The sequence below is a fragment of the Dipteris shenzhenensis genome, chromosome 13, assembly GCF_047967505.1.
Source record: "Dipteris shenzhenensis isolate YYH24624 ecotype China chromosome 13, Dip_SZ_1.0, whole genome shotgun sequence".
NCBI classification, from domain to species: domain Eukaryota; kingdom Viridiplantae; phylum Streptophyta; class Polypodiopsida; order Gleicheniales; family Dipteridaceae; genus Dipteris; species Dipteris shenzhenensis.
Window position 1 is genome coordinate 23,285,103 of NC_141608.1, and position 17,156 is coordinate 23,302,258.

The window sequence follows — 17,156 nt, forward strand, 5'->3', positions numbered from 1 at the left end:
TGCAACGAGAGTCCAATTGGAAAAAGCGACAACAGTTCAAAATCAAGCCCAAGGATCTGCTCTGACAAAGAGAACATCCCTCCAAAGATGTGTGGTGAAGCAACGTTAGGAGTGAATGTTGATACTGTAGCATCTGCACCTAAACATCGACCAAGGAAGGAGCCAACCAATTCTACAAATGGTAGTCAGTCCACGAGCTCAACTACTCATGTCCCGCCTTTATATCCTCTCGTAACAGCATCGCAGAAGGGAATCCATATCACTTGAAAATGGAGACGTAGTAAAGCTGAAGAAAATGTTTTTTGTTTTTTCGTGAGCCTTCGGACCAACTGAAAATGTAAGAACTTATAATGTAAGGACTTAATATATGGACTTATAAGTAAAGGAAGCTATTTTTGGTAAGAATTTTGCAAATATCTCCATATCTACGATTTCAACTTCAATTTGAATTTGTAGATCTATTGAATTGTGAAATTACAGTTGTCTTGCAAAAAATTAATGTGAACCAAGATGATTAGTTTGAGAGACATGGATTTTTAGACACTAGGAGACCCATTAGGAGCCACAATTGTACCATATGCAAGACGCCATCTCAATCTTTAAAACAACAATAGCAAAGAAAAACAACAATATGAATGCATTTACCTCAAGGTAATTATGTATGAACCATATTCATGTAAGAAAGTGGATTTCTAACCTGAAGGAATACTATATTTAAGGAGTCCCTCCAATTACATATAGGTATAATATAAGAAAAGGCTATTAATTTTGAAGGGTCATGCCATAATACAAGGACTTTTAATTGAAGTCCATGCATGCGCATGAGCGTTCCCTATAATACTAGTTGAGGACATCCAAAGCTATTAGATGAAGATCAGCAATCCAAATTGAAAGATGTGACAAAATGTAAAGGAAGAAAGGTGTAAACCCCCAAAAAAAAAAAACCATATCTAAACATACCATCAGGATAATGAAAATAAATACGATAGCAACTTGGTCATGCACACATGCAAGCAACCTATAAGAAACAAACACACAAGATTAAATACAAAAGAAAGAGTTCACACCTTGAATTTGAAGGGACGTGTGCAGCTCAAATAGTGCAACTACCTCCCCCATCCAATCAAAGGCTTACTGTGAGGTTGCAGGTAGCCTGGGTGGCGCATCAAAAGCTTGAGTACTATACAAGGGGGGAGAGTTAATAGCTCACAAATGGCAATGCTTGCAAGATATGCAAGTGGAGGGACAGTAAGTGAGGGATCTTGGAGGAGAGCAAGTGAGGGATCTTGGAGAAGAGCATGCAAGGGAGGAGACGTTGGTTTGGACAGTGATAGGGGGAACCGTCACCTGCAATTCAAAAGTGTTTTGGATTAACAATGAAAAGCACTCTCATATTTGCAGATTGTGGCCGCCTTAATCAACCAACATTCAGATCTCAGCACTTACCCAAGGGAGCCTTTCTTTGACCTTCAATACAATCATCAGCTAGAGTCCTGAGTAGCCTCTGCATGAGGCATCTACAAATGAAGTCATACCATCAAATGTCAGGAAATGTTCATTGTGGCCAGCTTAAAATGTGCCAGATATCAGCAGCAGCACCATGAAAACTGAGTCCCTTTCTTTTACAACTTTAATCCAATGGAAAAACACAACAATTTGTGAAGCAAACGAGCTACATCCGGCTAAGCAGTCCATATATTCCATCGGGCCTATGTAGTCCATCAACAATGATGGCAATTATGGTTGTAGTCCCTGGAGTCTGTCACCCCTTTCATGGCTTGTGTATAATTCATGTACAACATAGTTTATTTCATGCTCTGCACCCGATCGCAACTGTTCAAAGTAAGAAAGGAGGGAGGGATACAGGGCATAGACAAACACTGCTGCATCTATACTCAGAACTAAAGGTCACCGCATCAACGTATGGCCACTGAAGTTTTTCCCAACACATAAGCAGGATGCAAGTTGCTATCACTTGTCCAGAAGAAGAAGGAAGCTCAGCAATGGATAGAGGCTGGAGCTGAAAGAAGAACTAATCAAATGCAGCCTTGATGCTCACAGTAGAAAGATACATCTCCACTAGTTTTGCATGCTCTCCCAAAAAAACCTGCAAAAATTTTGATATCCACATGCATGTGCATGCCAACAAGAATAATGTTAAAATAAATTATTGTAAATTGTGGCCTTGGAATGAACCATCAAATCTTGCATAGCAAGACCAATAATGTATGCCTGCAACAACTGTGCCATGCAATTCGACGGATAAATCCAAAGGAATGTAATCATTGGCTTTACTCAGCTGAGAGAGTACAGATGGGTGCTTCACTCAATTTGAAGAGAGAATGCTCACACCGAAAACTTGTAGTCATATCAAATTCACTAGTAACCTTTATGACTCCATTTTTCTGTTAAGGCTCCTTGCCTTGCAAAATAAATCTTGCATAGCTGTCCGAATCTGTTCAGCTAAATGAGAATACACCCACTGAAGAATCCTATCCTCTGGCCCATGAAATTTAGTCGCTAGAGCAACGGTTATTGAAGCATTTACACTAGGGAAGTTCTTGTGATGGGAAATTTTATTTTTTCTAGTTGCATCTTCTGCAGCTCGTGTCAAAGCTGGAATATCAAACTGCATGGGTTCCCCAACTACAATGCTTACGTTCTTGGAACAGAGAGGCAATAATGGCCGTCTCCCAAGAAAATACTTCTCTGGCATCACCTTCAGAAAACATCAAGAAGTTGCAGTCAGAATAGCTTCAGACACTGCCTGCTGCTTAAAATTCTCAAAACAGGAGATGATTCTAAGATTGAAATAACCAAGGGGAGGAAATTTACATCCATGTATGAGAAAAGGAAGAGGTAAATTTGACAAATAAAAAGGCACACAGTGAAATCAGGCTTGCTCTTCATTTTTGGAAGGAGCTGGTTGACAGCTATAATTCATGGTGGCTTCGAAGAACACATCAATATCTAACATAAATAACCAATATGCATGTCAGGCAAGGGAAGTTACATTCTTGCAGATTTTTGAGTGTGTAGAAATATGAGAGGTTTGGTTACAGGACTATAGCTTTGATCCAATGTACACAGCATCAAGCACAGAAATGAACTCTCTTAGCAAAACACTAGCTGATACATGCTAGCATATTAAGAGCTCAGCACTGCTCACATGACACCTCTTGTAAGGGATGCCACTTCTCTCTTGGCTGCAGACTGAGGGCAAAGGACGTAATATTTTATGACCCCAAGGTTATAGCATGTGCTGGCATTATGATGGGGATCTACAATATGATGGGGTTAGATCCAAGCAGGGAAACCATTAAAAGAGCTCTAGTGTTACTCTTATTCCTTGTGTATGGGTGCCCTTGCGTTAGGGACACCCCTGGGTAGGTCTATATATATGGGCTGGAGGATCATTTCACGACCACGATTGCTCCTGGGAATCCGGACCTGCACACAAGCTCAAACAACCGATCATAGAACCACAAAGAGAGACGCAGGCATGCTCACCACCCAACCATAATGCTCATGAGTCTAGGACCCGTAGAATCTGAGCATCCCCCCAAGCCACAGGCTGGGCTGCTAGCACGAACATCTCTTGCATGTCTTGCAAGAATGTCTTCGCAGCATCATTCTTGATTCCCTTGAATCCGACCGTTACAAGAGACTTGGGTTGAAACCCATACATAAGCATAAAACAACTAAAACTAGTATTAGAATGCTTTGCACTGTTATAAGCAAATTGTACCATGGGTAAGTAATCTTCCCATGAAGACTGCCTCTTGGAAACATACGCCCGAAGCATATCCTCTAGAAATGGTTCACCACTTCCGTCTGGCCATCAGACTGAGCATGTTCAGAGGAACTCAAACTAAGATTGGTATCCAACTTGTCAAAGACAAGTGTCCAGAATGTTAGATTCTCACTGTGCCCACCTGTGAGCCCCCGATTTGAGGGGACAAGGGGCAGTGAGAGGTAGGAGGGCTGGGAGAGAGACTCAGGCCAGAACTAGAGGGAGGATAGCATGGCAGATATAGGCGACCAGCACACGGGCTGGTCGCAGCCTGCAACAGCAAGTATAAGGGGGCTTTAGGCCTCACATGGAGGCTCCTGCAGCAGCGCAGACTGGCTGCCCAGGGCACCCTTATATAGGGGCCTGTGGCAGGCCAAGTCGGCCCAACCAGGGCCAATCCTGGTCAGTTTAATGGGGCCCATATGGTCGGCCACCAGACAGGGTACCGACCCTGCTGGTCGGTCATCTGAAGGGGCCTGGGCAGTGCCTATAAAAGGCCCACTTCTCCATTCAGCCCAGCATCCAGTGCGATACTGAAAGCCTTTCTCCAAGGCTGTGTTTAGCACTCAGATCTGGTGCAGTTTGTGAGAGAGAGTCCATCAGTTTTCTCCAGCACTCTGCTGTGTTTTGTATTGCTCCCTTGGAGCCATTTTCTGCCCACCATCCGGTGGATGAATATACTCTCTCTCTCCATCTATATTTATTTCTGAGTGTGTGTTTGTTGCATCTGTGATCATCTATCTGAGTTGAGTGTGTGAGAGTTGGAGAGATCTTGGGTGGAGGATTGAGTGATTCTCTCTTCTTTTCTAACATGGTATCAAAGCCATAGGCTCTCAACTCTTCTTCATCAAAGCACTCTTTGAAGGAAGGAGTCCCTTGGCAGAAAGGCGATTCTGTTTTCAGCTCAAGCTAGCACGGGAGGTCAGTACATCTTTTTTGCTTCAATTTTTCAGTTTGCTATTCACCGGGATGGATCAGCGTTCAGAAGCCTCTACACCCACTGCTCGTCCTTCCTCCTCCTCCAGTCATCTTCCTTCTTCATTCATTCCCAATTTTGGTGAAGCTGGAAAGCTCGATGGGACGAACTATCCAATTTGGAAAGTCAAGATCCAAAGCCATTGCGGATGAACTCGGTGCATGGGAGGAGAGGGATTCTCAAGCCTTAGCGATGCTAATTGGCACGACAGCATATGCTGTGATTCCTCATATCCAATTGGCAGAGACGTCTTCAGAGGCGTGGGCCATACTGAAGGAGCTGTATGAAACCGATAATACAGCCCGTATCATTACTCTTCAGCATCAACTTTATAATCTTGATATGAATGAGGGTGATAGTGTGCATGACCATCTGACAAAGGTGAAAGTCGTGCGGGACCAGCTCGCAACGGTTGGTCAGAAGGTGGACTCAATTGGCATTGCTCACACTCCACAAGTTGCCACGGAGTTTCAAAAGTTTTGTGACTACGGTAACTACGGGTCAACGGACTAAGCCAATCACCTTTGAGGAGCTTGGCCCACTCCTGCTTCAGGAGGAGGCTCGAGAGAAACTCTTTACGCAAACCGATGAGAAGGCATTAGTGGCCAAAGACAAGCCTCGAAAAGGCAAGCCAAAGGAGTTCAAGAAGTCAGAGGACGCTGACCGAAAGAAGAAAATGTGGTGCTTTTACTATGAAAAGCTTGGCCACTCCGCCAAAGAATGCCGAAAGAAGAAGGCGGATCAGAAGCGGAAGAGAGAAGCCAGGAACAAAGAAGAGCCTGAGAATGATTCTGCCAATGTGACGACTGGACAGTTGTTTTTAATCAGTACATTGTTCAGCGTATGCAATCAGTGAAGGAAAAGAGGGTTGGTATGTTGACAGCGGTGCTTCAAAGCACATGTCTAACAAAAAGACTTGGTTGAAAACCATGGAAAGTACACACCCGGATTCCAAAGTTTCTATCAGGGATAGCCGGACATGTCCTGTGAAGGGCATTGGTAGCATTCCTTTCACTACAACCGCGGGTGAGGAGAAGGATATCTCTGGAGTACTTTATGTACCCAACCTTTGCAAGAACTTACTATCTGTAAGTCAGATGGACAAGAACAACATGTCAATTTTCTTTGAGGACGGCAAGGTCACTGTGACATCCAAAGCAAATGGACAGATGGTGGCCCAAGGAGTTGAAGAAAACGGACTCTACCACCTCAATGCAATGTTGGTTCATGAAGACAACGGAAAGTCCAAACTTTGGCATGAGCGCTTCGGTCACGTCAGCTATGGAACCTTGGCTGAAATGTCAAAGTCGAAGATGGTGGATGGACTTCCACCCATTACAGGCAATGATGGTGTCTGTAGGGCTTGTCTAGGAGGCAAGCAGCACAGGGACAAGTTCCCACAAGAGGCCTCGTTTCGGGCCAGCAAACCACTTGAGTTGGTTCATGCCGACATTTGTGGCCCAATGTCTATAGCATCGTGGGTAGGATCCAGGTACTCACTTCTCTTTGTGGATGATTTCAGTAGAATGACCTGGGTGTATTGCTTGGCTAAAAAGTCACAGGCTTTCGAGAAGTTCAAGGACTAGAAGGCCAGAGTTAAAAAGGAGACAGGGGAGAATGTCAAGATGTTCCGTGCAGACAGGAGGGGAGAATTCACCTCCAATGAGTTCAACACATTTTGTCGCAAGCATGGGATCAAGCGACAACTCACCACAGCACATACATCTCAACAGAACAGGATAGCCGAGAGGAAGCACACAACCACCACGGAGACAGGGCTTGCTATGCTCTTAGGGATGAACCTTTCTCAAGCCTATTGGAGTGAAGCTATCAATACAGCAGTACACATTCTCGACAGGACCAAGATGAAGGCCGTCAATGAGTTCAACATATTTTGTCGCGAGCATGGGATCAAGCGACAACTCACCAAAGCACATACATCTCAGCAGAACGGGACAGCCGAGAGGAGGCACAGAACCACCACGGAGACAGGGCTTGCTATGCTCTGAGGGAGGAACCTTTCTAAAGCCTATTGGAGTGAAGCTGTCAATACAGCAATACACATTCTCAACAAGACCAAGACAAAGGCCGTCAAGGACAAGACTCCATATGAGGCATTTTATGGTAAGAAGCCCTCTATAACTCATCTTCGCATTTTTGGTTCTAACGCATGGGTGCATGTGCACAAGGAAGAAAGGACCAAGCTTGATTCCCGAAGCAAAAAATGTATCTTTGTTGGGTATAGCGAAGAATCCAAAGCCTATCAACTCTTCGACCCAGTACAGAAGCAAATCCTTATCAGTCGGGATGTCATCTTCAAGAAAAAGGAACCTGAACCCCAAAAGGAGCCTCAGATTGAGGAGGAGGAGATTGTTGACCATCCAAGAGGTGGCGAAATCGGAAGCTGATGTTCCACAAGGTACTGAGGAAGAGCAGGATGTTCCAGAAGCAGTTCCAGTTCCTCCTCCCACTGAGAAGCAGAAGAGGTTGCCCCAATGGTACCTAAGAACATTGAAAGACTCTCGGGTCACCACTATACCTGAGAGTAGCAGTTCCGGATTACGTCGGTCCCAACGTCTTAGGAAGACCCCATCCGTGAATTTTGCGTTGATGGCTCAGCTTGAAGAGCCAAGGACCTTTGAGGAGGCGAAGGACAATCCAGAATGGCAAGCTGCCATCAGAGATGGATGCTATCCTGAAGAACAATACCTGGGACTTAGTGGCTAGACCCCCGCGACGGAAAGTCATCGGCACTAAGTGGGTATACAAACTTAAATACAAATCAGACGGCAGCTTGGATAAGTACAAAGCAAGGTTAGTGGTCAAAGGTTTTGCTCAAACTGAAGGCATGGATTTTTATGAAACTTTTGCTCCCACAGCTCGCATGGTTACTATCCGGACAATGATTGCCCTTGCTGCCCAATTCCATTGGCCTATTTTTCAAATGGACGTAAAGTCCGCCTTCCTTAATGGAACCCTGGAGGAGGAGGTGTACGTCGAGCAGCCACAGGGCTTTCAAGATCCAGGGTCCCCATTAAAGGTCTGCAGGTTGAAGAAGGCGTTATACGGGCTGAAACAGGCCCTCAGAGCTTGGTACCAAAGGATAGATGTATTCTTTCAGCAGACAGGGCTAAGTCGGAGTCCTTCTAAGGCAAACCTCTACTTGTTCATTGAGAAGGGGTTGCAATTGGTACTCATCCTCTATGTTGATGACCTTATCTTGACAGGTGACCATGTCAAGAAGATTTCCCAGGTCAGGGAGCTACTCATGTCTGAGTTTGAGATGACTGACCTTGGGTTATTACACTACTTCCTTGGGATAGAAGTAAAGCAAGCCAAAGACAGGATCTTCATTTCACAGGAGAAATATTGCAGAGAACTTATGAAGAGATTCCAGATGGAGGATTGCAGGACAGCAATAACTCCCATGGAGGTCGGGCTCAAGCTAAGTGTTTACAACACATCTCAGCCGGTCGATACTCCTTTGTATCGACGATTGGTAGGAAGCTTGCTTTACCTTACCAATACTCGACCTGATATTTGTTATGCAGTTGCTATTATGCCAATTCTCTGCTTCTCCCAGGAAGAGTCATTGGGATGCAGGTTTACGCGTGCTGAGCTATCTAAAGGATACTTGCACCTACGGGATCACCTACACCAAAGGCATCGGACTAGGCGGGTTCTGTGACAATGATTGGGCGGGTGATGCTGACACCAGAAGATCAACAACAGGGTATTGCTTCTTACTTGCATCTGGTGCCATCTCTTGGCTGAGTAAGAAGCAACCCACAGTGGCCCTTTCATCTACAGAGGCCGAGTACAGAGCCGCATGTACTGCAGCTTGTGAGACACTGTGGTTGAGGTGGATTCTGGAGGACATGGACGTGTGTTAGGAGGACGCAACAATGCTGATGTGCGACAATCAAAGTTGCATAGCCATTGCCAAGAATCCAGTGTACCATGCGCGGACCAAGCACATCGAAGTTCATTACCACTTTGTTCGAGAGCTCATCATCGACGACGTGATCGAGCTCATGTACTGCTCGACCGCCAACAACTTGTCTGACCTCTTCACAAAGGCACTCCCTCAAGAACAGATGGAGCACCTCATCAGACGTATGGATATTGGCCCACAGTTGTGACATTGAGGGGGGGGGTGTTAGATTCTCACTGTGCCCACTTGTGAGCCCCGATTTGAGGGGACAAGGGGCAGTGAGAGGTAGGAGGGCTGGGAGAGAGACTCAGGCCAGAACTAGAGGGAGGATAGCATGGCAGATATAGGCGACCAGCACACGGGCTGGTCGCAGCCTGCAACAGCAAGTATAAGGGGGCTTTAGGCCTCACATGGAGGCTCCTGCAGCAGCGCAGACTGGCTGCCCAGGGCACCCTTATATAGGGGCCTGTGGCAGGCCAAGTCGGCCCAACCAGGGCCACTGACCAGGGCCAACCCTGGTACTGAAAGCCCTTCTCCAAGGCTGTGTTTAGCACTCAGATCTGGTGCAGTTTGTGAGAGAGAGTCCATCAGTTTTCTCCAGCACTCTGCTGTGTTTTGTATTGCTCCCTTGGAGCCATTTTCTGCCCACCATCCGGTGGATGAATATACTCTCTCTCTCTCTCCATCTATATTTATTTCTGAGTGTGTGTTTGTTGCATCTATGATCATCTATCTGAGTTGAGTGTGTGAGAGTTGGAGAGATCTTGGGTGGAGGATTGAGTGATTCTCTCTTCTTTTCTAACACAGAATTCCCTCGTAAACTTCGAGTCCCTATCACTGACTATGTCAGCCGACAACCCATACAAACGAAACAATTGATCAACGAACTGCTAAGCCAACTGAGTCGTTGTGACCGTGAATCTGGTAGGTAGAAATCTAGCCATCATTGTCAAGCAATCCACAATAACCCATATGGAGTCATGACCCCTGCGCGTTCGTGGCTACAATCCCGTAATAAAATCCATGGAAATACTTTCCCACTTACTACAGCCCTTGGAGATGTACAAGGGCTGTAGTAACCCCGCGCTTCTAAGGCGTTCTGCCTTGGTCACTTGACAAGCACGGCAACCTACTACATAATCCTGAACAAATTCTCTCATCTTAGGCCAATAGAATATGTTTTACTAGAGACAGAGTCTTGTGTACTCCAAGATGTCCCACAGTAGGTGCGTCATAACACTCCCAAAGAATCCTGGATCGAAGATCCGACACATCTGGTACGCAAATTTTATCATTTCGAAACTTGTTGACTGAAATGACTATCAGTCGCACAAAGCCCTCTCCAAGATTAAAATAGGTCAGAGGATATCTCGGTAAATGACAAAGCAATCACCATCTTAATCTGACTAAGGACATCAGCAACACTATTCAAAGAAACTTTCCTATACCAAATCTCAAAATCAAAATCCTGCATTAACTCTGCCCACTGAGCCTTCCTGCCCATCAAATCATCCCCTTCACACACATATCGGATTAACTAATGATTAGTCAACACAACAAATATGGAACCATACAGGTAATGCCTCAAAACTTTGAGAGCATAGACTACTGCATAAAGTTCATTTTCCATGGTAGGCAAACGATATTGAGTATCATCGATCTTTTTACTCTAAAAAGCTACAGGTCGGCCCTCTTGAAATAACAATGCCCCGATAGCATAGTCACTCAAATCGGCCTCTATTACATAAGGCCGGGTAGGATTAGGCAACGCTAGAACAAGCGCACTCTTATATAATTTTTTAAAGTATCAACATTCTTGTTCAAATCTTTATTTCAAGTAATAAGTTGAGTAGACCTATGGCCACGACCCTTCAATACATTGGTCAAGGGGATAGTGATTTTGGAGTAAATGATCTGTTTCGTAAAGAAATCACATTTACTAGGCTTCGCATACAACATAAAATAAAGACAATCCGGAGATGACCAATATGGTCCTCTAAAGTCTTGTTGTAAACTATGATATCATTCATCATCTGTTGGAAGGTTGCGAGAGCATTGGGCAATCCAAAAGGTAATACGAGGAACTTGTAATGACCATACCAGGTCCAAAAGGCTATCCTTTCAATATGTTTTACATAAATACGAATCTTGTGGTAGCCCGTCCATAAGTCAATCTTAGTGAAATACTTCGCTTCAGCCCATCTGTCTATTCAGTCATCAGCACGAGGGAGAGGATACTTATTCTTAATTGTGACTACATTCAATCTTTTATAATCCACACACATTCTCCATGAACCATCCTTCTTCCTCATAAGAACGGGAGCACCCAAGGGTGATTTGCTCAGGTGCATATACCCCAACTTCAAGTATTCTTGAAGTTGTTGACCTAACTCGTCCTCCTCTAATTGGCTCATCCTGTAAGGTGGAATACTTATAGGCTGAGAACCAAGGACTAAATCGATGTGATGATCTACTACCCATTCTAGAGGCAAGCCTACCAACAGTTGTTCGAGAAATACATCATTAAAATCATTTAACAACTTCTTTAATTCAATATGTTTAACCACACTTAAATCATTGTTATCAGACACGGATACAACAAATGAAGAAAATGGAATCAAAACACATTGAAACACACCATAAGAAGTTCTTTGTAATATATTCCGAACTTAAATCGCATTTACAAGAGGTCCCTCAGAGAGATGTATATCATCACACCGTATCAAAAGACGGGTGTCCCCGTGCCAAAAAGAAAGGGTATGTGCTTCCCATTCAAATTGGACATCATGGGTTTATGCCCAACAAAAAGTCTACATGATCGAAGTGCATAACATAGCACTCCAAAATATCGTAGGCTTGAATCCGGACGGGAAGTCGATCCACCTTGCATCACAAAACTGCTTCCTTGTTGGAAGCTGCACCTCGTAGATGTGATCACTAGGTGTCGTAGTCAACTGTAGCTTCTGCACAAGTTTGTAAAATTAACAAAGTCGTGAGAACTACCTAGGTCAAGTCGTGAGAACTACTTGGGTCAAAAAGAATGTGATTACGTGTCCCTTGGATCTCACCATAAGCCTAGTAGAGATCATGAAGGCCAAACATTGAATTATTAAAAGAATGAGGGCATGTAGGACATTGACACAAATATTTGTCAAAGTAGTCTGAGCGGCTGTCTTTGACTTCGTAGGTGGTCCTTTGAGCTTCAATGTGAGGCTCCGGCCTCTTCGAGATATAAGTCTGAGTATACCCACGTTCTTCACAAACAAAGCATCGTCCTTCCTTTCGAAGCTGCAACGAACGAAGGAAGCCTCCTTACTGCCCTTAGCAGATTTCGGCTGCTTCTTAGAGTATAGGAAGATATCGCTTCTCCCATGCTAGTAGCTGTATTAAAGAACTTCCTCTTGTTCTTGCCCTAGGTCTCGAGTGTAGTGAACTTCTTGGTCGAGGCCATAGTATCATCATAAATGCATGCAAAGTGAAGGGCCTCCTTCAAGGTAGAGCTCTTATTTTTCTTGACCTGCAACCGGTGGGAACCACGTAAGCCAACTACACAGAGACCCAAGAGGGTAACAAGATCCATCTTTGTAGCGCAGGTCTATAGGTATGAGCACTTTTGGAGATAGGTCTCAAAAGTGAGGCTCTGCTTGGTCATATCCAAGGCCTTGAACGCGACGTTATCATAATCATCTTCCTTGTTTAGAAACTCAGTTCTTAAATAAGAAATCTTCTTTGAGCTTTGCCCACGTGGATGGCTGAGGCCTCAATTCCTTCCACCAGAGAAGAGACTTTCAGGCTAGATATCCAACTACTATCTATATTCACTTGTCCGGCGAGTAGGGGTGAAAGTTGAAGTGGACCTACCATTTGTGAAGCCAAGTATCCACTACTTTCTTTTGGTCCTTCTATTCCCTCAAGAATTAAGATGGGGTTGCATTCAGCCAAGGACAAAAGCCATCGTGTCCATGTGAGCCCGAGTCTGAAGCTAGGTCTGCATTGCAAAGATTTGCTGGAACAACTACTCATGGTTCGAGTTTAGGAGCGCAAACTTTTCATCCAATCCCGTGAGGGATTGGTTGAAAGCGTCCTTAGTAAACAAATACTCATAAACATCATAGTTGTCCCCATCAAAATCTTGTTAAGACATGGGGGAAGGCTGGTTGAAATTGGTTAGGCTTTCGTCCACCTTAGGGAGATTACTTGCATCAGCCATGGAAGAAACCAGCAAAAGGAATACACAAACGAGATAGGCTGTAAACTGCAAGGCCTGTCACACATGGCGAATGGAGGAATCCAGTGCACCAACTGGTCGCAATCTGACAAAGCAAACTGATCCACGAACCAAGTGAATGCTGGTCGAATCCCTGACAAATCAGCTGAGCCACAACCTTGCTGATGAAACAGCCTAGAGCTATCCCAAATCCAGTAGCCAGCAAACCGAAAGGAACCAAGCAGCCAAGTAGATGAAAAACGAAAGGGAGAGAGGATGGCAAGTTGGGGAGTGGTGGGATGGCAGGAGGCAAAGAGGGAATCACAAGCCTGCACTCAAGCTCTAGATCCGCCTAGGAACCAGCGAAACAAGAGATGAGTGCCAACCAACAAAGTGCGCCCCAAGTAAAGAAAGATTCGTGGGTTTGTCCTAACCGGATGCCCTAACGCTTTTGAAAAAACAGGGCCTACAAATCTGGTTGCTTGCTTTTAGGGTTTCCTTGGCAAAAGAGCAAGGTTGCTTTTTGCCATCTCCTCAATCTGACGGAGATTTCCCTATCTCTCAGAGTCGATGACCAAGTAAAAACGACTTCCAGTTACTCACAAACATCCAAAAACACGAAAATGATCCACTAAAGGCTTTCTCCCATGCCAAGCCGCAAAGGGAGTGATTGTCTTCAAAGCCTTTGTGGGAGCCCGAATCAAAACATAATTTGTACACATGAGGCCTTTGAGCCAAAATCTGTGAGGCAACTTCTTACTAGTGAGCATGCATATATCCGTCTCCATGAGAGTTCTATTTTTCCTCTCAGTTTTGCCATTTTGCCGAGGGATAAGCCTCCCTGTAAGATGATGTGTGATGCCTTTCTCTTTCAAAAATGCCTCAAATTCATGAGACATATACTCCCCCCTCTGTCAGTGCGAAGTGTTTGCACCTTTTGAGTCATGTCTCATTTTCAACCTTGGCCACAAAGTGTTTGAAATGCATAAACACATCTGATTTTTTCTTCAAGCCATAGACCCAAGTGTAATTTGTGTAGTCATCTATAAATGTGACATAATACAGATAACCACCAAAAGCAGGTGTCCTCATGGAACCACAGACATCACTATGCCTGTCTGGACAGCTCATACAACACCATCCTTTTTAAAGGGAAATCTATGCATCTTACCGAGGATGCATCCTTCACAGGAGGAGGTGACTCCAAAGGAGGCAATGCATCAACCATAGCATGCTTCTGAAGTGTCATCAAGCTACCATAGCTCATGTGCCCATATCTGGCAAGCCATAACTCTGCATTCCGCATAGCAACAGTGGCAGTGTTTAGTGCAAGTGCAAGATCAGATCTTTTCTCATAAACATCAAGCTCAAAAAGCCCCTGATACAAAGTGCCAGACAACATCAAAGCATAATCATTTTCTTTGTCTCAGACTGCACTAACATCATCAAAGATGACCTGAAATCCTCCTCGATTGAGCGAGGACACTGAAAGTAAATTCTTCTTTATACCACGCACATAAAGAACATCAAAAATTCTGAAATCTGTGCCATCCGTGGAGATAAGTATAATATCACCTACTCCACACACTGAATAAGAAGCATTGTTTGCACTAGTCACCCTCTTCCCAGCAGGTGGTGCATGCAGAGATGCAAAAAGACTCTTCCTGGAAGTGATGTGCTTAGATGCACCACTATCAAATTACCATGTGTTCAATGTCTCATTGACACTGAAAAAGCATACATCCCTTTAAGGGTCATAGCTGCAAGTTAGGAAAGCATAAGAGTTATCCTCAAGAGTGGCTGTAGTATTTGGACCAGCCACTTGAAAATCTGAAATGCAAGACAAAATGGCATAATCCTCTTTCACAAAGTTGGCTATAACATCCGCTCCTTCATGTGCATTAGGGGCTGATGCATCTGAGACAGCCATACCCGAATCCTTTTTCTTCTCCTTAGCTATTCTCTTCTAGAATTCACCAATGTAGTGACCCGACTTCTTGCAGTAATGACAAATACCTTCCTCTTTGGCTTCTCTACATCACCTTTAACCTTGTGAGAGGGCTGTCTGGAATCAGCTTTATGCTAATGTATAGGCTGATTTGCATGGTGCTTTTGCTGCCCTTTTCCTTTGGGCCTGAATTTTGAAAGCATGGCATGCTCAACAGCCTGTGTGGCCATGTTCTTCCAGGTTTGCTCTTCTTGCAACAAGAGTCCTACCAACTCATGAAAAGAGAGGATTTGCACCCCCGCTCAATGACAAATTCATTGAGGTATGAAAACCGAGATACCACTCAAGAAGAGAATTCAGAGTGGTGGTAATCATCTCTGAATCAGAAATGATCTCATCTATATTCAGCAATTGTTCCCTCAAATCCTGAAGCTTGGTGAGGTGAGCATTCATGGAATCACCCTCATCCATATGTGTATGAGATAGCTCTCTCTTCAGGAAAGAGACCCGCGCATCATTTCTGGCTGCAAACATGCTCTCTAAAACATTCCAAGCTGCCTTCGAGGTCTTGTATGACCGAATGTGAGGAATGATAAACCTTTTGACAAAAAGGGAAATGACTAAAAGAGCTTGTGCATCTCGTGAATCCCAGCTTTTCTATTCCTGTGTGGGAGCCACCAAGGCAGCAGCTGCTGCACCTATCACTTGTCATGCACCTTGTCCTCTACCCCTTCCTCCACCTTGTTGAGGAGGAGTGACACGTGCAACCACAGTGTCTGGCCTTGTCTCATCTCCGTTGACATAATCCCGTAGATGTTTGCCAACTAAGATGATGCGGACCATAAAACTCCATAAGGAGTAGTTGGTGCCATCCAACCTATCCTCCTTTGTGAGGACACCAAAAATTTCATCGGGATTGTTCTGAGCCATATCTGCCAGACAAGGCAAAAATTGCAGCAAACTTGACAAGTGAAATCCCTTCCTAGGAAATTGGTCACTCCCTAGAATATGCCAATAATTCTAACACAGCATATAGGATTCATAGACAGCAAGCCTCCCGGATAGAGATCTACGATGCATCTTTGCCCTCCCAATCGCGCTCGCTGCCCTTTGCCAAAGGATAGTGTTTGGGAGACAATGTCCACCATTTATACTTGAAACATCTAGGTCACCCGATGCAATTAGGTGATGGGAGGCCAATTGGTCTCCCAGGCGGCTATCCTCTTGCCATTTGGCAAAACATCCTTTTCATCTTGCGCACCACGTGAGAGCGCAATACTCAGGTTCAAAAGCAACCGCCAAAAGACAAGAGCGCTTCTGCAAGCGCTTGGCATGCAAGAATCTTTTACACCCATTTAGCGAGGGTTATTCACTGGATGTATAGACCACCACCTTGGTTGCTAGCTCCTGTTTCGGAATCTCTCTAGGCAGTGAGCTAGGAGATCCAAAAACAAGCCGGCTGTCCTATAGCTGGCAACCTTTTTCTTTTCTGTACTTAACCATATGCAGCTCTTTTCGGAAGCTATTTGTATGGTGTTTTCAAGCATTGATAGAAGTTTATTTTCTCTAGAAAAAAAAAAAACTTGAAACATACTAAATGCTCAAATGAATCAATTATTGAAAATATCCCAACCCAAGACCTAGCGGATGATCCAAGGCCATTGGGCACCACTTGGTGGTATGGGACGCTAGGTTGGTTGGGATCTGGTTGGGAGATGTGCCAATAGCCCAACTCGTGGCTCGAAGGGGATGTCCCAATTCTCAAGTCTTTTCCTTGTGGACTTCAGGTCCCATGTTCAATTGTAGAGGATGAGGGAGGTCCTCCCACTAGCTTGGGCAGCATGTGTAGGTACCTTATGGGCCTCTAGGACTCACCAACTCTTCGTAAAGGACTCATCTTTCTAGGTGTTGTAACAAGTCCAAGGAATCTCCTTTGACTAGGTTACAGGACACGCTATTCCACACCTTGTATAGATGCATGTGCTCTTGCATGTGTTGGGCAGGTGATGATTGCCCCATCTTGCATTTCATTTTGGTAAGGAAGCTTGTTGATGGTGAATACTCTAGTATAAGTTGCAATCCTTGCTGAAATAAGTTTTATCCCTCAAGTATCTACCTTTGGGCAAAGCTGGATAGCTTTTCACAAGCTTCTCCATTAGGGCAGATTTGGATAACTTTGCATAGAAATGACACCTTTGCACAAAGCTACCGCATGAAGTACAAGCTCCATCCATAACAAGGCCAACAGGAGCCCACAATCTTCATCGTCAATTTTGGTGCACAAACAGCAGCTCCTCC

General features: G+C 44.6%; 1 protein-coding gene across 1 annotated transcript in view; it reads right to left on the reverse strand.

Moving 5' to 3' along the window:
* Positions 1 to 1,552: 1,552 nt before the first annotated feature.
* Positions 1,553 to 17,156, reverse strand: part of LOC147895186 (Phospholipid/glycerol acyltransferase family protein) — a 31,598-nt gene continuing 15,994 nt past the window's right edge. Inside the window, exon 5 of the mRNA XM_087383683.1 lies at positions 1,553 to 2,719. Coding sequence (XP_087239809.1) covers positions 2,390 to 2,719 — 330 coding nt within the window. The 3' untranslated portion in view covers positions 1,553 to 2,389. The remainder of the gene's footprint in view (positions 2,720 to 17,156) is intronic.